At 45.2% G+C, this 26,754-nt stretch overlaps 1 protein-coding gene across 6 annotated transcripts in view; it reads left to right on the plus strand.

The window, feature by feature from the left end:
- The first annotated feature begins 645 nt into the window (after positions 1-645).
- Positions 646-26,754, plus strand: part of LOC115094347 (TRPM8 channel-associated factor homolog) — a 267,622-nt gene continuing 241,513 nt past the window's right edge. For 4 of the 6 annotated variants that reach the window (XR_003857531.1, XR_003857532.1, XM_029607299.1 and 1 more), the window contains exons 1-2: positions 646-752; positions 14,538-14,717. Coding sequence is in view for 2 of the 6 variants with exons in the window: in XM_029607299.1 (XP_029463159.1) it covers positions 14,703-14,717 (15 nt within the window). In the remaining 4 variants the exon portion in view is untranslated. The remainder of the gene's footprint in view (positions 753-14,537; positions 14,718-26,754) is intronic. The other 2 variants (XM_029607300.1, XM_029607301.1) reach the window with 2 other exon arrangements.

The following is a 26,754-nucleotide window of genomic DNA, read 5'->3' on the forward strand; positions in this document are numbered from 1 at the left end:
GGGGTCAGAACCTTCCTGGATTTGCACTCCTTGGAGCAGGAGAGAGCACCCCTCTCCTGATGGATGAGAAAGGCAACTGTCTTTTCATTCCTTGGAGCCCTGAGAAGCACAACCCCTTTTGCTGCCTCTCCTGGGTTCCCTGGATGATGTTTCCTCATGGACTCTAGGAGTCCTCCTGTTATAACCTCCTTTAGGATATGGATGCTTACTATCACTCAGAATGACCACTCTGCCCCTTGAAGCTCCAGTTGCTGGAAAGTTACTAGGTATTTCTCATAGGAGGACCTAACCAGCCACACACATGCTATTGTGTACTCTTGATTATTTCAGTAATTTTTCATATTACACCATTTTGCCGCAGTCTGTTATTACTTGAAGATAACATAACTTTTGGAATAAAGGAAAGGGATATTAGAATGATATCTGAATGCAGAAAACAGCCAATAAACAGGCATTCTGATATGTTGAAGACTGTACATGGAATTAGCCCTTAGAAGCAGCTTTTCTGCTACTCCTTCACAGCCCCAGGAAGCAACCATGCATGGAAGTCTCACAGGGCTCTTAAGACACTGGAATGCTGTTGATCCATGTGTTCTGTGATGTCACAGATGAATGATATCAAGCACTTCATGAAGCAGGATGTAAGGCAGCTATTCACTGACACTTGCCAAGTACTGGAAAATGTAGGGGCTGTTTAAAGACTTCAGTAGGTGCAGGAACATCTTAAACGTCTCAATTTTAATGGACACCAGGTGAGTTTCACGGAACATCTGCACTAACCAGTTATTCAATGGGAGGGCATGGATTTTTTTTTTGTAACTCAGAATACTTAGTGCTGAAACCATAAAAGAAAATAAACAGAAGAAACTCTAACAAGCTGACGTGATAGGGGCCTTAGGACCTTGCTACGTTTTAGATGTTATATTGTAACTTTATTGTTTCTTATGCACTGGTTATTTGTACAAAGTTACTGCATACCTTGTTATCTGTAAACCGGCATGATATGATTGTATCATGAATGCCGGTATAAAAAAGCTCTAAACTAATTAAAATAAAATAAAAAAATGTTCTATAAAGCTATTTATTATTATGGGATCTTTTATTACATATGGATACAAAATGTATTGGTCTGCAATGTAAGTATCTCACTATTCCGTAGATTTGATCTGAGGCAAATGCTATGACAAGAAGGTTGGCAAGAGAACATGTGTTTGATGACCAATTTAAAAAAGGGTAACTGCTATAAGAGGAATGGCCAACCTGTAGCTCGGGAGCTGCATGTGGCTCTTTCGTGTGCAAACTGCGGCTCTTGCCCTCTTGTCCCCATGGCAAATGGGCAGTACTGCAGAGGACAGAAGAGGAAGGGCTGGAGCAGAGATTACAGAATAACAAAGTAGAGAAGAGCCAGTTAGCTCCATGCCCCACCTTCCCCGTCCTGTCTATGCTCCAGGCTACCCTGCGGCCTGCAATAGAGGATTCTTCTCTGTTCTGCTGGCTGGATGGGAGTTTAGTTTATTAAGATTAATACACCAAATTAATATCAAAGTGGTTTACAATAAAGGAGGGGCTGGAATGGATACTGCCCCAGGCCCAGCAGATCACTGTGCTCCCAGGATTTGAAATTCAGCTGACAGCAGTCACTTGATACTCCAGTCAGGTCAGAGTAGTTTGTACCAAGGGAAAGGGAGTGAAAGGAGAATGGAGTGAATGCAGGTGGCAAATGCTTGGGGTCTAGTATGAGAATTGGTAAATAGTGGGGGAAATGATGGGTGTGGATACTTGGAGGAGAAGAGAAGTACAAGGGGATGAATATTTCACAAAAAAGGGTGAAAATGAGGAGAGTTGAGGAAAGGGGTAAATGCTGTTAGGAGATAAAGAAGAGATGAATATAGGCTGTCTTGCACCTTATTCCTCCCCAAAGTCTATGCTGCCACATGTTCTTAAAGAACCAGGGTTAGGCTGGGTGGAATAGAGTGAGTGAGAAGGGCTGGAAGAAGGGATGATTGAGAGCCAAGTGGAAGGAAACTGTTGTGTATGAAATAGTTTGGGGGACAGGAGAGGGCACGAGAGAACTAGAGATGGAGTAGAAAGGGTTCAAATGAACTGAGTTATAGCCATAGTGGGAAAGCAGATGTGAAAGTAAGCCAGAAGTGTTGATGATGGGGTAGTGGAAGAGCCAGAAAGTGGTAGGAGTTAGGGATACAGGTGCGGGGCAGAAGGTAGGGGAGAAGAGAGAGTATGTGGAGGACAGTATAGAGACAGATGGAGTAGGATCAGGAGAAATGAGGAGCTGTGGGATTCTTGGTAAAGAAGGGAATAGGGGGATATAGACGCACAAGGGGTGAGATAGAAAGTGTTATGTTGGGGCTGCTGAGGTTCTGTCATTGTTCTTGTGGAGGGTGTTATGCCTAGCCTGCTTATAGAGGCAGGTGGAAAAAGGGTAGGGAGCTTGAGAGAGCTGGTGAGGACAGGTCTGGATTGAGAGAATATAGGAAGGATAGATGGAAGTGAGAGAGAGAGATTGGTGGGGAAAGTTGGGAAGATTTAGAGAAAGACTTGTGGGCACAGGTTTTGGGAATTGAGAGAGAGGGAAAGACTGATGGGAGGATTGAGAGAAAGAGCCTGTCTGGTTAAGGCAGAGGTGAGAATTGAGAGAGGGAGACTGGTGGGAGCAGGGTGGGGGATTCCTTGTTGGGAAACACCACTCCTGAACCCTCTTCTTGTCTCTTGAAAATTTGAGGCTCTTTGGTACTGTGCATTCTGGATTTTCGGCTCTTGGTCTTTGAAAGGTTGGCTACCCCAAGGAAGTGATGTTTCCAAAAGGATATTAACTCAATAAAGTACTACAGATGAGGGCTACTAAAATGGTTCAGAGTCTGCACCATAAGCCCCATGAGCTGAGACGTAAAGAGCCTAAATATGCATGTGTGATACTATGAGAAGTCTTGGGTTGTCCAGAGAACAGTCTCAGGTTGGAGTCTGACAGTTCTCTCATAAACCTTTTATTAATGACAAGAAAACAAAACAGAGGCAGCTCTGTTTACCTTAGCAGTTCTCAAAACAAAAACAGCAGTGTAATTCACCATTCAATAGTACTGGCCTTTCCTAGACTTCCTTCTTTTCCCTGGGGTCCTCTCTCCCCTCCTGGGCATGGCTAGTTATCCCCTCTACCTAGGGATATGCCCCCAGACCAGATGTTAAAGTTGACATGCAGTCTCTGAGCCAGTGCCTTCCTAATGAATGTCTTGCCACACCCTGAACCTACCAAAGCTTAAGTGGGAATCTCATTCAGCTCCACTGGAATCATGAAGTCTGAACGATCCAGACATGGACCATGTACCAAATTGCAGCTTTGCATCTTTGCAAAAGTATGTGCCCATTTACACGCCCATTCTTCATCCTCAAATTGGGGGCAGTCCTTGACTACATGCTCTTTTACCCCACAATGGGAGCATTCCTGAAGACTTGATTTGCCTTAACTCCAACAAATCCCACAAAGGGTTTGTCACTCCCATCCTTCGTTCAACTGCGCTCCCTCTTTTGGATCTTCACTAGCTTGTACTCTCATTCTAGATTCTCAAGCCATGGACAATCCTATATAGCATGATCTTTTACCACACAACAGGAGCATGCTTGTAGGGACTGCTCCATTTTAACTTTATCACTTTCTACAAAGGGTTCTTTGTTCTCTTCTTTATTAGGGAGCAACACTCCTCTTCATGTCTATTCCCAGCACAAAATGAACAAAAGGAGAAAGTGTCTGGATCATTGATACTTAGGGGGGCAGGTACCTCAGAGACTCCTTTTCTCTTCCAATGTCATCCTTTCTTTGAAGGTCCTTCCTTATCAGTGCATGCTTTAGCCTCTAATGCTGGCTGAGTTGCCAGTTGACATCTATGGCCTTGCTTCCTTAGTATTGGCAATCTCAAGCCAAATGATTATCCTTCCAAGCTGAAACAAGCTGAGGAACCTGGTGACTGTGACATGAGTATGGAAGCAGAGCTGTCCTGCAGCCTTGCTGCCACAACAGGGAGCCTGTGCAGGTTGTCTTTCTAACCTCCACACCGATTCTGGCATCAGCTGAGCCTGATAGAAGACATCTGCCACTTCCAATGCATTTTTTATGGTGAGCCCTGGGTGCCAATATACCCAATGCTGCATGGGCTGGTCCAACCTGTTCAGGAACTTCTCCAGGAGGACCTGAATGGACACCTCGAAGCCTGTCTTCATCTCTGGCTGTAGTCACTTCCATCTGGCATCTTTTAGCCAAAGAAAAAGGCTGCATAGAGTTTCCCCAAGTTGTATGGTACTCCTTCTAAGCTGTTGCTGGTACATTTCCATTCATCAGAATTGTTGGTTCTCCCATCGGGATTGGCAGCTTGAAAGGCTGCTTGGCTTTTGCCAGTAAGTACATTTTCCAGTTACACAGTCCAGTTGGCTTCTGGGCAGCCAGACATGTAGGCAGTTCTTTCAAATATTTTTAAGAATACATCTGGTTCTTCACTGGCCTCCATCTTAAACAAAACAGGAGACAAGGAACTTGTCCATGTTGTGGTGGTATGCATTACTTGGGCCAACTGTGTCAGTGCCTCCTGTTGCTGGTTCACAACTTTGAGTAAGGTTGAAACCCCCCCCCCCCCCCCCGCCTGGAGTTGCTGCTGCCCTTCACTGAGGGTTTACATTACTTGCTCCATGTTAGCTTACTGGGGTCCAGTAATATAGATTTTTCTTGAAAGGTTTGCCCTGTTCTGGAACACCCAGACAACAGACTTCCCTTTTCCCTCAGGGACAGACAAAAAAAAAAACCAAAACCCTGCCTGTTCTGCTCTGACTCACTATAAATCTCCCTCTCCAGGAGGAGCAACCCTCCTTAGCCTGCTGTGAATTCATTTCTTGGCCACTACTGCAGCAAGCCCTGGAAAAAGAAAAAACAAGTTCCCTTCTTTTATTTCTCTTTTGGTTTGGTTCTCTGCCTGTGCCAAGCTTAGCACAAAAATCTCCAAACTGTAACCATATGTGACACGTGAGCTGTCTTGGGCTGGCCACTCAGGTGGTAATCTGACTATTCTCTCATAAACATTTTATTAATGATAAGAAAACAAAACAGAAGCAGCTCTGCTTACCTTAGCAGTTTTAAAAATAAAAACTAATGTAATTCCCAGATCAGAATTATTGGCCTTCCTTGGGCTTCCTTCTTTTCTCAGGGATCTCTTCTCCCCTCTTGAGCCTGGCTAGTTATCCCCTCTGTCTAGGTATACACCTCCAGACCAGGATTTCCTGTTGCTATAGGGCTTAAGGTGGACCAGGCCAGATCTCTGGAGTCGGTCCTTTAAGTTATTTATTTATTTATTTATTTATTTATGTTAAACCTTTTAGCCTGCAAATCCAATAACATTCAATGTGGCTTATAATAGAAATATACATATTAAAATTCAAAATATACAAATAAAATACAAAAACTCAAAGCACAATACACAGAAAGTCTAAAAATATATACAAACATTAAATCCCTGCATACACTTGTAAAAATAAGAAAAATAATTTCTTATGAAAAAACCTGTAGTTTCCTGCCACAATTCAGTAGGCAATTTATTCCATTCACTTGGCCCAATAATCGAAAATGCTTTTGTGCAAATACTTTGCACTGGAGACACAGCAGCTGCATAGCAAGATACATCTGCCCTGAAACTCTAATTTGTACATTTTTCATATTTTTTCATTCTGGGGTTTTCTTCTGTATACCTCTTCATAGCATGCATTAGAAAAGAGAAGGAAAAGAAAGCATATGAAAGGTATAAATATTGTACAAGAAAAAAGCATTTTTCAGTGGAAAAGAAGTTCTAGAACAGGCGTGGCTAATTCTGGTCATCAAGAGCCACAAACAGGTCTAGTTTTCAAGAAATTTGTAATCTATTTCATGCATATTCGTTGTGGATATTCAACTACAGCTACAACTACAACTGATATAAAATGTAGCTAAATAGTGCCAGACTAAAAGATATGTACACACACAGAATCACTGTGAAAAAATTTAGAAGGAACATTGATAGACAGTTGGATACTCTCAGGGCTGAGAATTTGAAATTTGCACTCAGCTACGATGGAGAAACAAAAATGTGCAAATTAAAGTTGCAGAGTAGATGTATTTTGCTATGCAGGTGCTGAGCTTCCAGTGCATATCTCTGGTGCTGTGCCACAACTATAAACAAGTATCAGCCCCTTTAATAGTGAATTTTATGGTCTAAAACTAAAAAGGTTTCCTTAACAGGCTTAGAAAAGCAGCCAAAAAAGAATGCAAGGCATAATAAAAAAGATTTGTAACAAAACTGGAAAAACATTTAAATGCCTATGCACTAAATCTTAGCATGAATATACAATCCACTATACCCTTAGCATGTTTATAAACCCAGTCACAATGTATTAGTGAAGGGACCCCCAGACTTTTCAAAATGAGGGCCATATTAGAAAGCTGGATAGAGGAATTTATGATGGGGAGTGGGGTCCCCTCAGAGTTTATGTTTGTTGAGGGATAGCCCCCCCATCAGAGTTTCACAGTTCACTGTCACTACATTCAAATGCCTCTCCTTACCACTGCCACTGGATATATTTTTGGGAGGGAAGAGAGAAAGACGTCAGGAGTGAGTATTTGTAATGGTATTCTCAGCTGGAGGCACTACCCTGAAGGCAAAGAGTGGATGGTACACAGACAGGGTGGGTTCTAACAAAAGCAGAGATAGGCATCTTTATTTAACTCTTTTCTATACCGACATTCATGTTACAAATCATATCATATCGGTTCACAAGGAACAGGGGGTTGGAACAATAATATTGAAGAGGAAGAAACGTTACAATAAAACAACGTGAACTTGGAAACAGAAATGTGCCGGAGACAGAGGAATAATGTATACTTAACAAGGCTATACTGGAAGTGCATAGGGTCGGAAATAAGGCACTCTAAATATATATATAGAACTTATATACAATTATGAAACTGGCTAACAATGCGGGACTGTGTCTTCTTCCTACATCAGCCACCTTCCCCTTGGATTGAGTCCTCAGGTACTGGCAGCCAGCGGGAGTTGAACAGGAAAAACAGGAAACACGAAGCACATACTAAGGCAATGTATAACCCAAACCTAGAGACATGAAGGTGCCCTTAGAAGCAGGGCAGGACCACTGTAAAACCTGGACACCCACAGAAACAGTGTAGGACAACTGCAGGACTAGATATATGAAGCAAACTAGGACCAAACAAGAGCACAACATTCAGAATCAAGCTCTAGCAAAGTCTCAAATGCATATGTGTCCAGGCAGTAGCAAGATGGCCACCAGCACTAAGTAGTCAATAGAGCTGGGAGGGCTGAACAGATAATGTAAGGGGCTAATTGAGGCCTTCTGCTGGTGGGAAGAAAGAACTGTTCATTGGGCCTCATGTTACCCCTTCTAAAAAGGGGTTACAGATGGGGTCAGAATCAGACCCAGACTTGGCTGGCCTAAAGTTAGGGACAACTACAATGAAAGTCTCTGGAACCGGATCTGCAGTCACTGACATAAAAAGAGCAGGAATTGGAATTAGAGAGATGATTGGAACCAGAGCCGGATTTGCCAGGAATGGAGACATAGAAGTGATTGGAACTGGACTCTGTAAGGATTGTGGACCCTTGTTGCTGTGGGGAGGTTGACTCAACCTACAGGTCCTCCCTGACACCTGGCAGGACTAGGATGGTGTGAGACTGGTCTAGGGCTTCAACTTTACCAGCCCCTTTCCCTTTTGGTTGAGCCCTCGTGTTCCGGGGGCCATCAGAACTTTGGCAAGAGTCTCGTGAAGTGTTATATGGTTGGAAGTCCTGGTTGTGGCTAGGGTCAGAGGTAGGTGGTGGATAGGGATGGTGAGGGATCAGGCTGAGGTCAGAGACAGCCAGCAGGTTAGCATGGTCTAGGACCAGGTTGTGGATAGAGTCAATTGGCAGGTGAGAGTGGTCAAGATCCAAGCTGAGGTCAATCCAAATGTCAGTCAAGGACAGGCTGAGCAAGGAGAGATGAGGTGGGCAGGCAGGCAGGGCTTGGAGAACAAGGCAGGCAGGCAGGCAGGCATGGCGGGCATCAAGAGATGTGGCAGGTAGGGCTTGGAGAAACGAAGCAGGATGAGGCAGGAATTGAAGTTGGAATGCAGGATCAGGAGCAGGATCTCAGGAAGCAGCAACGCACCACTGCTCAGGAAGCAGATAACCTGTTGCTGAGGTTGTGATCTGTTGCATGGCCGGGGTTTAAATACCTGGTCATGTGATGTCATCAGGCTGCACTGGGAGGAGCGGTTCCCGCCTTGGGGCCTAGATAGGCAGGCGCATGCCATAAGCCCAGGAGGAAGATGGAAGTGGCATCCTGCAAGGCATGATGCAACATTGGCGGTGTCAGGTGAGTGTGCTGGCTTGTGGGGGCAGCCCGCGAGCTGGCAAATGTAACAGACTCTCCAGTGCAGGAATTAGATTTGCTGAGATGACTGGATCTAGATTCTCTAGAGCAGGAACTGCAGTCTGAGATAAGTGGAACTGTACTATTCAGTGGGAAACTGGAGTTGCTGGAACAACTGAACTTGGACTCTGAGGTGCAAGAACTGGATTCACTGAGATAACTGGAACCAGATTCTCCCATGCACAAACTGGAGTCACGGAAAGGACTGGGGCCAGATTCTCTGGTGCAGGAATTGGAGTTGCTGAGAGGACTGAGGCTGCACTATTCGGTTCAGGAATTGGAGTTGTTGAGATGACTAGAACTAGATTCTCTGGTACAGGTACTGGCATCAGAGAATACATTTCTCTGGGGATTGTAAAATTTCTGGGGAAGAAACAGAGGTTATAGAGATGGACAGTGCTGGGTTTGCCAGGAGTGGAATCACTGGAACATTCAAAATCAGTATCTGTGGTGCCATAGATGACTTAAAGCTGGGCTGGAGGCATGATATCGGATCTTGTCTTGGATATAGGATTTGTCTTGGTGATAGGGAAAGGTTCCTGTAGGATAGCCAAATGTTGATCTTGGAGGATGTGTGCTAGGGCGTCCATAAGATCTACTTTGATTGGAATAGCTGGAACTACTAGAGCCAGATTCAACATTGCAGGAGCTGGAGCTAGAATTACTGGGGCAGGAATTGGAGCTAGATTCACTGAGGTTAAGATAGCTGGTAACATTGGTACAGAAACTGGAGCTGGAGCTGCTAAGACAGCTGGGGTTGGATTCGCAAGTACAGAAACTGGAGCTAGACTGTTCAAAAAGGTAGATTCACCAGTGTAGGAACTGGAGCTGGAGCCATCAAAACAGCTGGAACTGGATTCACCAGTTCAGAAACTGGAGCTAGAACCGTGAAGACCACTGGAGCTAAATTCACCAGTGCAGACACTGGAACTGGAGCTCTAAATACATTTGGAACTGAATTCACTGGTTCAGGGACTAGAGCTGTTGAAATTGGAGTTGCTAGGAATGGCAGTAGAATTGCAAGAAATGCTGACACCAAAACAGCCCAGTGTAGAGCTGCTAAAATTGCTGTAGCCAAAGACACAATGCAAGAATTGGATTAACTGGTACAGAAATTAGATTCACCTTTGCAGGGACTGGAGCTCCTGAAACTGGAGTAGCTAGGAACGGAGTTAGATTCACTGGAACAGCCCGAAGTAGAGATGTTGGAACCTCTGAAGCTGGGGTTGCCCAGAGCAAAGTTGCTGAAACTAATATCAGAGCTGGATTCACCAATGCAAAAACAGGAGCCGGCATCACTGGTGCCCAAACTGAAACTGGAGCTGTGATAACCAGTGCTTGAACAGAAACAGATGTAACTGGAATATCCGAGCCAGCTGGAATGACCAGTGCAGGAACTGGAGCTGCGGGGACAACTGGAATTCCAAATGCATGAACAGGAACTAGAGCTGAAACCACCGGTGTAGGAAATGGAACATGCAGCATCGTGTAAAAAGAGAACAACCATTGGTATTGGCTTCAGAGGAGGGCACAATTAAGTACTAACCTGGGAACTCAATCTGCCATTCAAAGAAGCAGTAGTTAGCAGCCGCAGAAGCAGAAAGAAATCCATAGAAAAAGGGAAATAAATCTCTCAAGCTGAGCCCCATGGCCTCATCCTCCAGTGAGGTGACAGGCAGGCAGCCCTCGACCCCATGTCAACAGCAATCCATATAGCTTTATTGGCATGACAATTTTACATGTGTTGCCAAGGTGCCATGCTACTCTTTTTAAACAGTTTAAAAATATAAGGGTAAGATAAGAAAGGTAAAAAAATTAGAAGTCAAGTAAAGGTACAGGTTACAGAATGTACAGCCTTGGGGACATGTCTCAGGTTTTGCTGCTGATTCATACTGTCACTGGTCAGGTTTCACTTCTGACCTGATGGTAGGATACCACATAATTTGCTGCTAAAGCTGGGGTGTTTTACCACATCACTGTCCCTTAGTAGAAGGCAGGCAGCATCGAAGGCAGTGTTACGCTGAACTGGGAAAATGATTGCCTTGGATGACCATCTCAAAAGAGATTACAGAGAGCGTGGAATTTAAATGGCTGCTTCACCTGAGTAGGATTTTCTCAGTATTAAAGAATTAGAACATAGTCATCATATTTGTACTGGCGGAAAGCAGATGCTGATTGAGCCCCAGCATTGTGTTTTTTTACCTAGTAGTATTTGTGAGTTGTTATTTACTTTGCATACTTTCAGATGCAGTTTTATGTCTGTTTATTTTGTTTTAGTTAATGTTTTATTATGTATGTTATTTTAATTTTCCTTTGTCTAATGCTTATTATTAATTATTTTATAAGAATTATATATGTTACTTGTAAACTGCATTGAACAATCAATGAAGAAAGCAATATAGACATGTTTTTTAAATAAATAAAATAAAGTACCCTCCTGGACAAAATGGTACCAGCATTGGCAGAAGTTTACCAAAGCGCCATGAGAGGACCAAGAGCAGTAACAGTGGCAAAATAACACAGCAAATTGCAGAACCAGGAAAGAGGTGGGGTGGGAAATGTTCTCTTTTTTGGGGCCAAAGCAGCCTAGTATAACCAAGAGAGAAGCAGGGTTGGAGGATGAGGTTCAATAGACAGGTTATCCCACCCTGTGTAATACTTGCATGAAGGCACAGCTGGTCAACATGGAGAGAGGACGTTATCCATTTTACCAGTGACATTCGGCCCAGCCTATCTTCTGTTGGTCGCACACTGGTCGCAGCAGGCTGAGGCAGAGGCAGGCAGCAGCTCTAGAGGGGATGGAGCAATAGGATACAAGTGGGCTGTGCTGCACACCCAGGTGATTTATATTAGCCACAGCTCAGTGAATATCATAGGAGCAATAAGCAATATAATGGTGGGCTGCCAGCTAGAGTGGAGCAACAAAACTTGTGTTCCTGGCGTTTTCATGACAGGATGCAGGAATGGAAGTACCAGACATAAAGGGACAGTGGGGATGTAGTAGATGAAAGAGTAGCATCCTGTCAGCTATCACTTCTTCCCCCACCTTTATCCGCCCCCACCACACATCCCATGGCCATAGCAGACCATAGCTAAAGAAGATTCCAGCACAAATATCATTTACACCCTGTCTCACAGATTGCATAGAGAACATGGCCACAGATCCACTGGAATATTGGACACACAAGGCATTTCCTCTCCTACATGTCAACCATTGCACCTAATGAACAAGTATTTTCAAGGCAGGGGACACCGAGTCCATATTGTTGTTAATGGCTGGTGTTAAAGTTGGTGGAAATGTTTTTTTTTTCCTTAAAATAAACCTTACTCTCTTGGGTTTCCCAGAATTTCTAAGCAAGTGGCAGGAAGACTGATTTGCAAGGCCACAGAGAACAAATTCCCACCTTCTTGTGCTGTTGACAGATGCCTCTTTTGTCGCTGCTGCACTGCCGTGCCCGCTCTTCATGCCCTGCCTCTCCTGGCTCACCACCTCACTGTTTTCTTGTTCCACTCTTGGGTCCTAGCTTGATCCTCCCACCCTGCTTCTCTCTTTTTTAAACTAGACTGTTTTGTCCCCCAAAAGAAAAACATTGTAACATTTAAAAAATGAAAAGTTTCTCTCCCTCCCTCCCCCCCCCCCTTTCCTGATTCTACACTTTGCTATGTTATTCTGCCACTGTTACTGCTCGACCTGCTCCTGAGTCCTAGCTCTCTCATGTTGCTTTGGAGAATTCTTGCCACTACTGGTAGCATTTTGTTCAAGCCACTGCTGCTTTGCTGCTCTATTGCTGCCTTGAGCTGTTCAAGTTGTTGGTGCCCCTTGCCCCTGCCATGATGCTTGGGGTTTTGATGCCATGGACTGTTTGCCATACCCCTTACTCTGTGCTTTGGAGGTTTTATATCAATGTGCGGTTTGCCATACCCCATACTCTGTCTCTTGGGTGTTTTGATGCTACTTTGCTGTTTGTTATACCCATCATGCTAAGCCCTGGGATGTTCACGCCCCTGTTGTTGCTTCAGCTGCTTTTAGCCCTCTTGGGGTGCCTTGCAGTAATCATGCCACTTTTGTTGGTGCCTTATGCTCCTCTCTAGGTGCCTTGCTTCTTTTTTTGTGCCTTAGGGATGTTCAGGACTCTGTTTGGGTACACTGCCTTCTCTTCTAGAAACTTGGGCTGTGGATGCTTTTCTTGCTGCATTGTTTTGCACCTGCAGTTTGTGATTTTCAACCAGTCCTCCTGCTACCTTGAGCCTCTGTTAGTGATTTTGAGAGATGATTGTTTCTGCCTCTGCTCCTGCTGCTTTCAAAGTTATTTTCAAATTTCCTTTTTGACCACTATGGGACTTGCCAGGCCAATCTGATGCTTTATACATTTGCTGCACCTCTCATAGTCCCATGAGGGGGTTTAAGCCATCGTTAGTGCAGCTTACCTCTTCTTTTGGAGCATTGAGGTCTTTATGTCACTGTTGTTGGTGCACTTTACTCCTCTTTTAGAGCCTTGGGGGTGTTCATGCCACTCTTGGGGATGCTTTGCTCTTCTCACGGCGCCTTGGGGTGTTGATGCTTCTGTTTGGGCTACTTTTACCCCGTCACGGTGCCTTAGGCTATTGATGTCACTTGGTGCCACCTTGACACCGTTTTGGTGTCCAGGGCCAGTGTTATCTGTTTTGCTGTCCTGGTTCAACGATTACCGTGCTGCCCCCCCCCCCCCCAAGACCCCTCTCTGCTGCCGCTGCCAAACTCTCATGGATTTTAATGGAGCCATTCATGGGCTTCTCTTTTTTGCCCCTAACAATTATTTTTTGTGTTTGAGCATCATTTACCAGGTACAGTGAGGACAGTGAGATGACCAAAATGCTGGGCATATCTGGGACTCTTTTCCCCCCATAATGCCAACAGTGCGTGAGTGGTTCATTTGCAGGGAGGAATGGTTATCTGGTGGACTGATCCCATGGAAAATTGTAGCAACCTCCTCAAAATATATTTAAATGCGCATTCTTTGAATTTTGAAATCGCCAAATATTTCAGTCCCATTACAAAGCCTCAGGGCTGGCGAGTATGCCCTTCATATGAAGGAATTATTTTAGAAAAATTAAGAATAAGTGACAAAAATCCCCCAATGTAAATTGGGGGATTTTTAGGAGACTTTCATTGTAAATTGTAGGAAATTAAGGAGACTTTCATTGTAAATTGTAAATTGTTTTGGTTATGACTTTCTTGTTTTCCCTATCCTTCCTACTGCCTCTCTGTTCTACCCCCCGCCCAGTTACATTCTCCTTGTTGAAATGTATTTTCCAATCTTTCAGTTATTATGTGAACCGGTATGATGTCCCCACTAATACCGGTATATAAAAGTTTCTAAATAAATAAATAAATAAATTGTGTGTTAGAGACATATCCTGGTCAGAGACTTTGAACTAGTCCCAGAATATTTTGTATCAGGGCCGATGCAAATATCTTGAGTACCCTAGGTGAGCTGTACAGCTTGTGCCACTCCTTCCCACCCCTGCTGCCACATGCAATTAGGAATGGGGAAAGCCATCGGGGCTCCCCTAGGGCTCGGCATGCGCAAGGTACACAAGTGTGCACCCCTTTGCGCGCACCGACCCCGGATTTTATAACATGTGCGTAGCTGCGCGCGCATGTTATAAAATCGGGCGTAGATTTGTGCTTGCCGGGTTGCGTGCACAAATCTACGCCCATGCGTAGCTATTAAAATCCGGCCCTTAGGGAATAGTCACTGCTATTACTGGCATTAGTAGCAAGGGATCTGCCAGGTACTTGTGGCCTGGTTTGGCCTCTTTTGGAAACAGGATGCTGGGCTCGATGGACCCTTGGTCTGACCCAGTATGGCAATTTCTTATGTTCCTTATGTTCTTATTTATAAGAACAGACTTTACAGAATTACAATATCCTGCTCTGATTGAGCTCCCCTGCGTTCTGCAGGGGGAAAAAGGGACTTGGCACCAGCCTGAGAAGGTCTGGATTTTACTGAGGGCCCATGCGTCTGCTATCTTTGCTCCGTTCCACAACTTTTTTTTTTTTTTCCTAATCTCTGCTATCACAGGAGCACCTCCACCACGGGAAGCAGAGAACTACTGACGAGTCACAGGCTATCCCAGAAGATATAACAGCAAAAAAAAAAAAAAAGAAGAAGAAAGTTCTCTGCCTCCACATGCTGGTGATAAGAGGGATCCCAGAGGTTTCAGCTAATCTGCAGGACAGAAAGTAAATGATTATTTTGCAGGTGCTGCATTGGATATCATAACACACACATTGGATCGGATTTTAAAAAGGTTACGCGCACCGGGCCTATTTTAAAAAGGCCCGGCGACGTGCGTAATGTCCTGGGACGCATGTAAGTCCCGGGGCTTGCAAAAAGGGACGGGGAGGGGGTGGGGTGTGAGCGTTCCTGGGTGGTCCGGGGTGGTGGCGGGGCCAGAAGCCTCTGACACAGCGGCCATTTGCCACTGTGACAAAGGATCGCATGCCGGCAGGGCGCCGGCGCGCACAACCTGCGCCTACCTCCAGGCGCAAAAGGCCTCCAGGCACAAGGCCTCCAGGCGCAAAAGGCCTCCAAGGCGCAAAAGGTGAAAGAAAGATTTGGGGGGGGGGGGGGGGGGGGGGTTAGAGTAGGGCTAGGGGAGGAAAGGTTAGGGGAAGGGGTGGGAAGGTTAGGTTAGGGGGAAGGGAAATTCCCTTTCAGGCCTCTCCGATTTCGGAACGGCCTGGGAGGGAATGGAGGAAGGCATCGCGGCTCGGCACACGCAAGGCGCACAATTGTGCACGCCCTTGCGCGCAGCGATCCTAGATTTGTACATGTGCACACACCGGGTAGTGCGCGCACATGTACACCTGCGCGCAGCCTTTTAAAATCTACCCCATTGTCTATAACATGCAATGCCACGAGTGCCAACAGACTTCATGCATAAAGAGCTTACAGCAGCATTATATACACAGTTTTTCCTTTTTGAAGGAAATATTATTTGCAAATTAAGATTACAGTAATAGGGGCTAATTGACCCTCATACTGCCAATCTCTGTGTAGCTGAATATGAAAATATTTCACTAGAATATTCTCTTTATTTGTGTGTGTGTGTGTGTGTGTGTGGGGGGGGGGGGGGGGACATTCTATTCTACAACAGCTATAGCAACCTTTATGATTTTGGACAGCTCCTGGAGCAATTGTAACAATTTGCAGATACAAAATTGTTCAGAGTAGTTAAATCAGAAGCAGATCGTGATAAATTGCAGGAAGACCTTGTGAGACTGGAAAATTGGACATCCAAATGGCAGATGAAATTTAATGTGGATAAGTGCAAGGTGATGCATATAGGGAAAAATAACCCGTGCTATAATTACACAATGTTGGGTTCCATATTAGGAGCTACCACCCAGGAAAGAGATCTAGGCGTCATAGAACCGACAATACATTGAAATCGTCGGTTCAGTGTGCTGCAGCAGTCAAAAAAGCAAACAGAATGTTGGGAATTATTAGAAAGGGAATGGTGAATAAAACGGAAAATGTCATAATGCCTCTGTATCGCTCCATGGTGAGACTGCACCTCGAATTCTGGGGCAGATTTTAAAAGCCCTACACGCGTAAATCCAGCTGGATTTACGAGCATAGGGGGGTTACGCACACCGAACCTATTTTGCATAGGCCCGGCGATGTGGGCAAGTCCTGGGATGCGCGTATGTCCCGGGGCTTGAAAAAAGGGGCAGGGCAGGGCGGTTCGGGACGGGGCAGGGGCATGGCCAGAGGCCTCCGTAGGCCTCTAGGACAGGGGATCGCGTGCTGGCACTCAGCCAGCGTGCACAACCTACGCCTGCCTGTAAGCAGGCGCAACTTGAAAAATAAAAGTCAGGGGGGTTTAGGTAGGGCTGGGGGGTGGGTTAGATAGGGGAAGGAAGGGGAAGGTGGGGGGGGGGGGTAGAAGGAAAGTTCCCTCCAAGGCTGCTCCGATTTTGGAGCATCCTCAGATGGAACAGGGAAAGCCATCGGGGCTCCCCTAGGGCTCAGCACGCTCAAGGTGCACAAGTCTGCACCCCCTTGCACGTGCCCACCCCATATTTTATAACATGCGCGCGGCTGCGCACGCATGTTATAAAATCGGGCGTAGATTTGTACGCACTGGGTTGCGCACACAAATCTACGCCCATATGTAGGTACTAAAATCTGGCCCACTATGTACAATTCTGGTTGCCGCATCTCAAAAAAGATATAGTTGCGATGGAGAAGGTGCAGAGAAGGGCGACCAAGATGACAAGAGGAATGGAACAGCTCTCCTATGAGGAAAGACTAAAGAAGTTAGGACTTTTCAGCTTGGAGAAGAGATGGCTGAGGGGGGATATGATGGAGGTGTTTAAAATCATGAGACGTCTAGAACGGGTTAATGTGAATCGGTTATTTACTCTTTCGGATAATAGAAAGATTAGGGTGCACTCCATGAAGTTACCATGTGGCACATTTAAAACTAATCGGAGAAAGTTCTTTTTCACTCAGTGCACAATTAAACTCTGGAATTTCTTGGCAGAGGATGTGGTTAGGGCAGTTAGTGTAGCTGTGATTAAGAAAGGATTGGATACGTTCTTGGAGGAGAAGTCCATTACCTGCTTTTAATTAAGTTAACTTAGAAAAAGCCACTGCTATTACTAGCAACAATAGCATGGAATAGACTTAGGGGGTCATTTTCCAAAGGGGGCGAGTTCGGGGCAGTGTCTGCACTGGAAGGGGAGGAGTTGGGGCGGTGTCCGCACTGGAAGGGGAGGAGTTGGGGCGGCACCAGGGCGGACGCCATGAAGACATTGCTGACGGCGAAAAGGTAAGGAGCCTTATTGCCATCAGTAATGCAGGTTTGCGAATGCCGGCAGCGATCGCACTGCAGTGGTGCGATCGCTGCCGGCTTTCGCAGGCCCGCCCCCCGTTACCGCTGGATTTTCTAAGTTCTGTGAACTTAGAAAATCCAGGCCTTACCTTTTGGGTACTTGCCAGGTTCTTATGGCCTGGATTGGCCACTGTTGGAAACAGGATGCTGGGCTTGATGGACCCTTGGTGTGACCCAGTATAGCATGTTCTTATGTTTTTATCTTCTCTGGTTGGTTGAATTCTGTTCTTTTTTTGGATAAACAGATGAATAAAATGTTTTTCAGGTCTCTATTTACAGGAAACCTATAAATTAGAATTAGCTACATTTTCATAGTTTCTATCCTTATTGGCTTAAGCAAAGTCTTCCCATTAATTAGTTTCTACAGATCTGAAGACTTCACAGAAGTATAAAAGAATTCAAAATGTAACTGAACATATTGGGCCAGTGTTTTCTCACTATAAAATATTTATTTTTAAACATTTATTACTCACCCATCCACCATTCTAAGGAAATTATACACTACATTCATAATTATAATTAAAAAACAAAAGCAATACTACAATGTTTACCACACAAGATGGCGAACATACATAACAGCAATAAGATAAAATAAAAAAACACCAAAGGGGGGACAGAAACAAAAAATCAAGAAACAGAGTAAGAGTAATAAGGATTATCTTGAGTGTATCCTAAGGCATTCTTCTTGTTTTAGTTAAACTATTCAGATTATTAGAAAACACTAGCCAGTAGGGATGTGAATCAAATTTCGGATGATTGAAAAAATCGTCAGAAATCCGGGGCTCCCTGAAACCGATAGAAAAACCCCACGATATTGTTCGTGGGGTTCTCCTATTGTTTTGGGGGAGGGCGGGAAAAACGGCACCCAAAATAATCCCTAAACCCCTCCCGATCCTTTGAAACTAATCCCTTAGCTTCCCCCCACCCTCCCGACCCCCCCAAAAAACTTTTCACAGGTACCTGGTGGTCCAGTGGGGGTCCCGGGAGCGATCTCCCGCTCTCGGGCCGTCGGCTGCCACTAATAAAAATGGCGCCGATGGCCCTTTGCCCTTACCATGTGACAGGGTATCCGTGCCATTGGCCGGCCCCTGTCACATGGCGCCGATGGCCCTTTGCCCTCCATGTGACAGGGGCCAGCCAATGGCACGGATACCCTGTCACATGGTAAGGGCAAAGGGCCATCGGCACCATTTTGATTAGTGCCAGCCAACGGCCCGAGAGTGGGAGATCGCTCCCGGGACTCCCACTGGACCACCAGGTACCTGCAAAAGATTTTGGGGAGGGTGGGGGAAGCTAAGGAATTAGTTTTAAAAGGTCGGGGTGGGTTTTTTGTTTATCGGCTCGGGTGCAGCCGATAAAAAAAATCCAATCGGGCTGGACGAAAAAAAAATCACGATGTGAATCGGAACCGGAATCAGAACCGAATCCGGTTCCAATTCACATCTCTACTAGCCAGTGCTGCATTTACATGAGATATTTTGCATATAAAGTTTGATAATCTTCTAATGGGGATGCAATATCAAAGACTGATCATCCCAAGGAGTATGCAGGCACATACAGGGTATGAGGGGGCAGAATAAGGAAAGGGGCCAGGCAATGCTTGAGTCGCCCCTTTTTTCTCCTTTAACCTGCTTCATCATTGAAATTCTTTCTTAGTACTAGGGGTGTGCATTCGTTTGCAACGTATTGGCAATCCACATCGTATATGTCCGTATTCATGGGGTCGCGAAATGTATCGCGATTCCCCACGAATATAACATATCATCCATTCCATACGTTTGGTGCCGCACGATTTTCTTAGCCACCATTTGAAATCGGAGAACGCCATTTGGGTGTATACATAGCCAAAAACTAGCCCTTTCCTGTGAGTCATCAGTGACCTCACAGCCCTGTCAGAGAGGGTCAGACAGGTTGGCAAGGAGAGCAGAATGCAAGGTATCAGTGATAAGAAGTTTTGTAATGCAGCCAATCGCAATCTCACTCAGTGGTCGGTGACGCTTTTCCTGATGACCCAGCATTATATATACTTAAGCACGTGGCGTGCCACGCACTTTCTTTGCAGGGGTGATCTGGGGAAGCCGGGAGGTGGTCTGTCTCTGTGGAACGTGGCCGCACTCAGAGCTAGTCTGAGTTCTCAAATCTGTATTCAACTGCTAGCTAGGCTAGTTACTTAGATAGAAAAAGATATTTGTTCTTCATTTGGCTGCAGTGCCAGCTAGCCCTGGTTTTTTTTAAAGCACATTTTTTGTTGATCTGAGATGGTCTCTCTGTGCCAGGGTGAGAAGCTGCTAGCAGTGGCATTTTGTTGTTTAATTCACCCCCTGGGATAGGTTGCAAGCACCATTTGGGTGTTCTGGATGGGAGAGATATATTCAATTTCTAGCTAGTTTGCTAGAATTTCCATTGAAAAATATATTTCATCGATTTTCCTGCAGTGCAAATTCCAGCTTTTTTGTTAACTGCATCTGTTTAATTGAGCTCACTCAGTCTCTGTGCACTGGGCATCAGTGCCAGTGGGCACTGGGTAGTTTTGCAGACTAAAGTATATTGGGACAACAGTGGTCTGTGCAGCCAAATCCCCAGTGGGACTCTTTTGTAGTTACAAGCTCGGTTTGTGCACACACATTACATTAGTGCATATCAAGGCACAGTGCCCATGGCAGCCAGTTTAGCAGACTCAAGTATATTGGGACAGCAATGGTCTGTGCAGCCAAATCCCCAGTGGGCCTCTTTTGTAGTTACAAGCTCGGTGTGCGCATACACATTACATTAGTGCACATCAAGGCACTGTGCCCGTGGGCAGGCAGTTTAGCAGAACATAAGAACATAAGAACATAAGAAATTGCCATGCTGGGTCAGACCAAGGGTCCATCCAGCCCAAGATCCTATTTCCAACAAAGGCCAAACCAGGCCACAAGAACCCGGTAATTACCCAAACACTAAGAGGAACCCACGCTACTGATGCAATTAATAGCAGTGGCTATTCCCTAAATAAAATTGATTAATAGCCATTAATGGACTTCTCCTCCAAGAACTTATCCAAACCGTTTTTGAACCAAGCTACACTAACTGCACTAACCACATCCTCTGGCAACAAATTCCAGAGATTTATTGTGCGTTGAGTGAAAAAGAATTTTCTCCGATTAGTCTTAAATGTGCTACTTGCTAACGTCATAGAATGCCCCCTAGTCCTTCTATTATTCAAAAGTGGAAATAACCAAGTCACATCTACTTGTTCAAGACCTCTCATGATCTTAAAGACCTCTATCATATCCCCCCTCAGCCGTCTCTTCTCCAAGCTGAACAGCCCTAACCTCTTCAGCCTTTCCTCATAGGGAAGCTGTTCCATCCCCTTTATCATTTTGGTTGCCCTTCTCTGTACCTTCTCCATTGCAACTATATCTTTTTTGAGATGCAGCGACCAGAATTTTACACAGTATTCAAGGTGTGGTCTCACCAAGGAGCGATAGAGAGGCATTATGACATTTTCCATTCTATTAACCATTCCCTTCCTAATAATTCTTAACATTCTATTTGCTTTTTTGACTGCTGCAGCACACTGAGCCGACGATTTTAAAGTATTATCCACTATGATGCCTAGATCTTTTTCCTGGGTGGTAGCTCCTAATATGGAACCTAACATCGTGTAACTACAGCAAGGGTTATTTTTCCCTATGTGCAACACCTTAAATTTCATCTGCCATTTGGATGCCCAATCTTCCAGTCTTGCAAGGTCCTCCTGTAATGTATCACAGTCTGCTTGTGATTTAACTACTCTGAATAATTTTGTATCATCCGCAAATTTGATAACCTCACTCGTTGTATTCCTTTCCAGATCATTTATATATATATATTGAAATGCATCGGTCCAAGTACAGATCCGTGAGGCACTCCACTGTTTACCCTTTTCCACTGAGAAAATTGACCATTTAATCCTACTCTCTGTTTCCTGTCTTTTAACCAGACTCAAGTATACTGGGAGAGTGCTGCTTTCTGAAGCCAAATCCCCAGTGGGCCTCTTTTGTAGTTACAAGCTCGGTGTGTGCACACACATTACATTAGTGCACATCGAGACACTGTGCCCGTGGGCAGGCAGCATAGCAGACTCAAGTATATTGGGCAGCAGTGGTCTGTGCAGCCAAATGCCCAGTGGGCCTCTTTTGTAGTTACAAGCTCGATGTGTGCACACAGATTACATTAGTGCACATCAAGGCACTGTGCCCGTGGGCAGGCAGTTTTGCAGACTCAAGTATACTGGGAGAGTGCTGCTTTCTGAAGCCAAATCCCCAGTGGGCCTCTTTTGTAGTTACAAGCTCAGTGTGTGCACACACATTACATTAGTGCATATCAAGGCACTGTATCCGTGGGCAGCCAGTAGGCACTAGGCAGTGACATTAAATCCATAATGTCAGGGAAAGCTAGATGTGGTCGAGTGATTGGGACTGGCAGAGGAGGCACTTCAAATGGCACTAGTGCCAGTCCCCCATTAAAGTTAAAAAGGGACCTGTTGCAATCTAAACTCTTTGGAGGGGCAGGCAGTTCCATCCAAAAAAAAATGAAATCTAAACATGATGCATCGCCACCACCTGTTTCTGACCCTGTAGTTTTGGAGGTGAGGGAAGGGGAGGCTGAGTCATGCAAGACAAAATGGTGACACCCAAAAGCAGCAGTGAGACAGCAGTCTCGACTTAGTGTTGACAATGTAGCACAGGCACTGTTTGCTTCTGATTCCGATGAAGAATCATCTTGTGTGGGATTCTCATCAGAAATGGAAGAAGTAATAGCTGACGAAGTTTTAGGAGGATTAGTTAGTCCTGTCTTAACCTCCACTTCAGTGCAGCAGGGAAGAGATGAAACTGATGATGATGAGGAGGAGGAGGAAGAGCAGTCAGCGCAGGCACAGAGTGTGACTGAGGCCCCTGGCATTGCTTCTCAGGGTGCACCCACTACTTCAGCTCCAGTGCCAGCATCCACCCCCAAGGCTATACAGAAGGGAGGATCACGAAAGACATCTGTGATCTGGATCCACTTTAAAGTGACGGAGGACCCACGTTTTGCTCGGTGTAATTACTGTGGCAGGGCTATTAGCAGAGGCAAGCAAATGGGACATCTGTCCAATTTTGGCATGACGCATTATATGAAGCGGCAACACCCAACAACAGTATCCCTTCCAAGCAGCGTAAAGTGGTTTAAAAGGAGCAGAGTCACCCCATGCCCTCAGTCCCTTCTAGCAGTCAGTTGGCAGGCCAGCAACCCCCTGACATGTGGCAGAAGCAACAACCCATGATGGAGGAAATGGGGTGGAGTGTGGTAAAGCTATCCTGGGGTAGGAGGCAGGCAGCCTCAAAAGTTGTAACCAGGAGATTGGGGAAATGATTGCCCTTGATGACCAGCCCTTGCAGACAGTGAAGAATGTGGGTTTCAAGCATTTTCTGAAGGTCATAGTTCCAAATTACAAAGTCCCCTCCAGAACCACATTTAGCAGAAAGGTCATCCCCAGCCTGTACAAGCAGTGTCACAGTCGCATCCAAGCGCTGCTAGCTAAGGCAGAGGGGCGTGTGCATTTCACCTGTGCTATCTGGACTGCCATGAATGCTGCACACTCTTACCACTCCCTGACAGCACACTGGTGGGACATGGTTGAGGCAGGGGCAAGCAGCAGCTCTATTACTGAACAAGTATCAGGGAGGAGGTGGGCTTTACTACACACCCACCTGATGGACCAGGTCCATATCACAGCCAATATTCTAGCATGCATCAGACAGATGCTGGAGGGCTGGCAACTACACCAGCAAAACAGGAATCCTCAGACAGGGTTCTTTGTCAAAGACAATGGTGCAAACATGGTTAAAGCAATAACTGAGGGGCGCTTTAAGAACATCCGATGTTTTGCACACACTCTGCACCTGGTAGTGAAATCAGCTCTGGGGATGGAGTCCAAGCACCAAGAGAATGGATACCTTCAGGACTTAATACACAAGTGCAGAAACATGGCAGCGCACTTTCACATAAGTGTGAAGGCGGGGCAGGTTCTCTAACAAAAGTAGACTGATTTGGAGATGCCTCACAAGTGTCTCATTCAAGACATTGCCACTCGGTGGAATTCCACCTTTATGATGCTGATGTTAGTGGAGCTGCTGACATCCCTTCATGAACTTTCTGGTTCAATGGACATAGGTGTGCAGAATCCCCTAGGGCATCATGATTGGTTAGTCATGAGTCAGCTGGTAAAAATCCTGCACCCCTTCTAGGATGTCACGGAGGAGCTGAGTTCCAGAAGTGCCACCTTGGCTGACATCATCCCTATAGTTAATTTCCTGGATGAAAATTTGGAGGCCTTTAAACAGGAAGAGGGAATGACAGTTGAGGTGCTGCGTTGTCTGGACCTTTTGCAGGAGCAGGTGGAAGAGAGATTAAGGCAAAAACTCACAGTAAAAACTTTTTAAAATATATCCGAAGCAGAAAGCCAGTAAGGGAGTCAGTTGGACCGTTAGATGATTGAAGGGTTAAAGGGGCACTTAGAGAAGATAAGGCCATCACGGAAAGATTAAATGATTTCTTTGCTTCGGTGTTTCCTGATGAGGATGTTGGGGAGGTAACCGTAATGGAGAAGGTTTTCATGGGTAATGATTCAGATGGACTGAATCAAATCACGGTGAACCTAGAAGATGTGGTAGGCCTGATTGACAAACTGAAGAGTAGTAAATCACTTGGACCGGATGGTATACACCCCATACACCCAGAGTTCTGAAGGAACTAAAAATTGAAATTTCAGACCTATTAGTAAAAATTTGTAACCTATCATTAAAATCATCCATTGTACCTGAAGACTGGAGGATAGCAAATGTAACCCCAATATTTAAAAAGGGCTCCAGGGGCGATCCGGGAAACTACAGACCGGTTAGCCTGACTTCAGTGCCAGGAAAAATAGTGGAAAGTATTCTAAACATTAAAATCACAGAACATATAGAAAGACATGGTTTAATGGAACAAAGTCAGCATGGCTTTACCCAGGGCAAGTCTTGCCTCACAAATCTGCTTCACTTTTTTGAAGGAGTTAACAAACATGTGGATAAAGGTGAACCGGTAGATATAGTATACTTGGATTTTCAGAAGGCATTTGGCAAAGTTCCTCATGAGAGGCTTCTAGGAAAAGTAAAAAGTCATCGGATAGGTGGCGATGTCCTTTCGTGGATTGCAAACTGGCTAAAAGACAGGAAACAGAGAGTAGGATTAAATGGATAATTTTCTCAGTGGAAGGGAGTGGACAGTGGAGTGCCTCAGGAATCTGTATTGGGACCCTTACTTTTCAATATATTTATAAATGATCTGGAAAGAAATACGACGAGTGAGATAATCAAATTTGCAGATGACACGAAATTGTTCAGAGTACTTAAATCACAAGCAGATTGTGATAAATTGCAGGAAGACCTTGTGAGACTGGAAAATTGGGCATCCAAATGGCAGATGAAATTTAATGTGGATAAGTGCAAGGTGATGCATATAGGGAAAAATAGCCCATGCTATAATTACACTGTTGGGTTCCATATTAGGTGCTACAACCCAAGAAAGAGATCTAGGTGCCATAGTGGATAACACATTGAAATCATCGGTTCAGTGTGCTGCGTCAGTCAAAAAAGCAAACAGAATGTTGGGAATTATTAGAAAGGGCATGGTGAATAAAACAGAAAATGTCATAATGCCTCTGTATCGCTCCATGGTGAGACCGCACCTTGAATACTGTGTACAATTCCGGTCGCCGCATCTCAAAAAAGATATAATTGCAATGGAGAAGGTACAGAGAAGGGCTACCAAAATGATAAGGGGAATGGAACAGCTCCCCTCTGAGGAAAGACTAAAGAGGTTAGGACTTTTCAGCTTGGAGAAGAGACGACTGAGGGAGGATATGATAGAGATGTTTAAAATCATGAGAGGTCTAGAACGGGTAGATGTGAAACGGTTATTTACTCTTTTGGATAGTAGAAAGACTAGGGGGCACTCCATGAAGTTAGCATGGGGCACATTTAAAACTAATCTGAGAAAGTTCTTTTTTACTCAGGCACAATTAAACTCTGGAATTTGTTGCCAGAGGATGTGGTTAGTGCAGTTAGTATAACTGTGTTTAAAAAAGGATTGGATAAGTTCTTGGAGGAGAAGTCCATTACCTATTATTAAGTTCACTTAGAGAATAGCTACTGCCATTAGCAATGGTAACATGGAATAGACTTAGTTTTTGGGTATTTGCCAGGTTCTTATGGCCTGGATTGGCCACTTTTGGAAACAGGATGCTGGGCTTGATGGACCCTTGGTCTGATCCAGTATGGCATTTTCTTATGTTCTTAAGGCCTTTAACAGAAGAGAACACATACATGCTCGCCACAGTCTGTGATCCCCGTGTGAAAGGGAAACTCGCCCTACAGTATGATTGTCTCCTATTGGTGAAGGACCTGCTGTTAGCAAAAGTTGGTGAACAAGAGCGCCATAGGCACAGACAGATTAGGCATGAAGCAGAGGAAGAAACAGTGGTGGGCACTTCAGAGAGTTGTGCTAGCCCAAGCAGGAGCAGCACTCTGTCAGCGACAGCTAGTACCTCCTCCTCCTCCACTTCAGAATGCCAAAGGCATGTTGCCCATAAAGATTCATCTTTTGTGTTACGGGCTGGAGAAAAAGCAGCTGGCATGAGTGACTCTCAGCCCACTCAAGCAAAGGAGACACCAGCACAGCTGTTAGTGACATGGTATCTCTCAGAGCCCACAGAGAACATGCAGACAGATCCGCTGGCATATTGGACACACAAGTCCACTGTCTGGCCACACCTAGCCAAAGTGGCTCAGCGATATCCGTCATGTCCACCAACCAGTGTGCCTGGTGAATGTGTCTTTTCAATGACAGGGGATATCATGAGCCCTCACCGCTCAAAGCTGGCACCAGAGTTGATGGAAATGCTAGTGTTTTTGAAAGTAAACCTGCCTTTGCTTGGGTTTCCAAATTTTCCCTGTGAATGGCAAGATGAATAAAAGCAATTCAAAGCCTTGCAGCAGCTCCAATTGCCTCCTATGCTCTAGATAATATAAGCACTGCAGCACATGTACCTGACGTGAAACGCTGTGCCTGACCGTCAACTGTCCAGGCCTTATGTTCCTACAAGTGTTTGACCTTGATTGCTGTGCCTGTTCATCCAGGCCTTATGTCCCTAGTTGGGATTGACCTCTGTCCTCGACTGCTTTGCCTGTCAGTCCAGGCCTTGTGTCCCTAGGTGGGATTGACCTCTGTCCTCGACTGCTTTGCCTGCCAGTTCAGGCCTTGTGTGCCTAGGTGGGATTGACCTCTGTCCTCGACTGCTTTGCCTGTCTGTCCAGGCCTTACATCATTACAAGGGCTTGACCTCTAACGCTG

This window comes from Rhinatrema bivittatum, chromosome 6 (assembly GCF_901001135.1).
Source record: "Rhinatrema bivittatum chromosome 6, aRhiBiv1.1, whole genome shotgun sequence".
Classification (NCBI taxonomy): Eukaryota; Metazoa; Chordata; class Amphibia; order Gymnophiona; family Rhinatrematidae; genus Rhinatrema; species Rhinatrema bivittatum.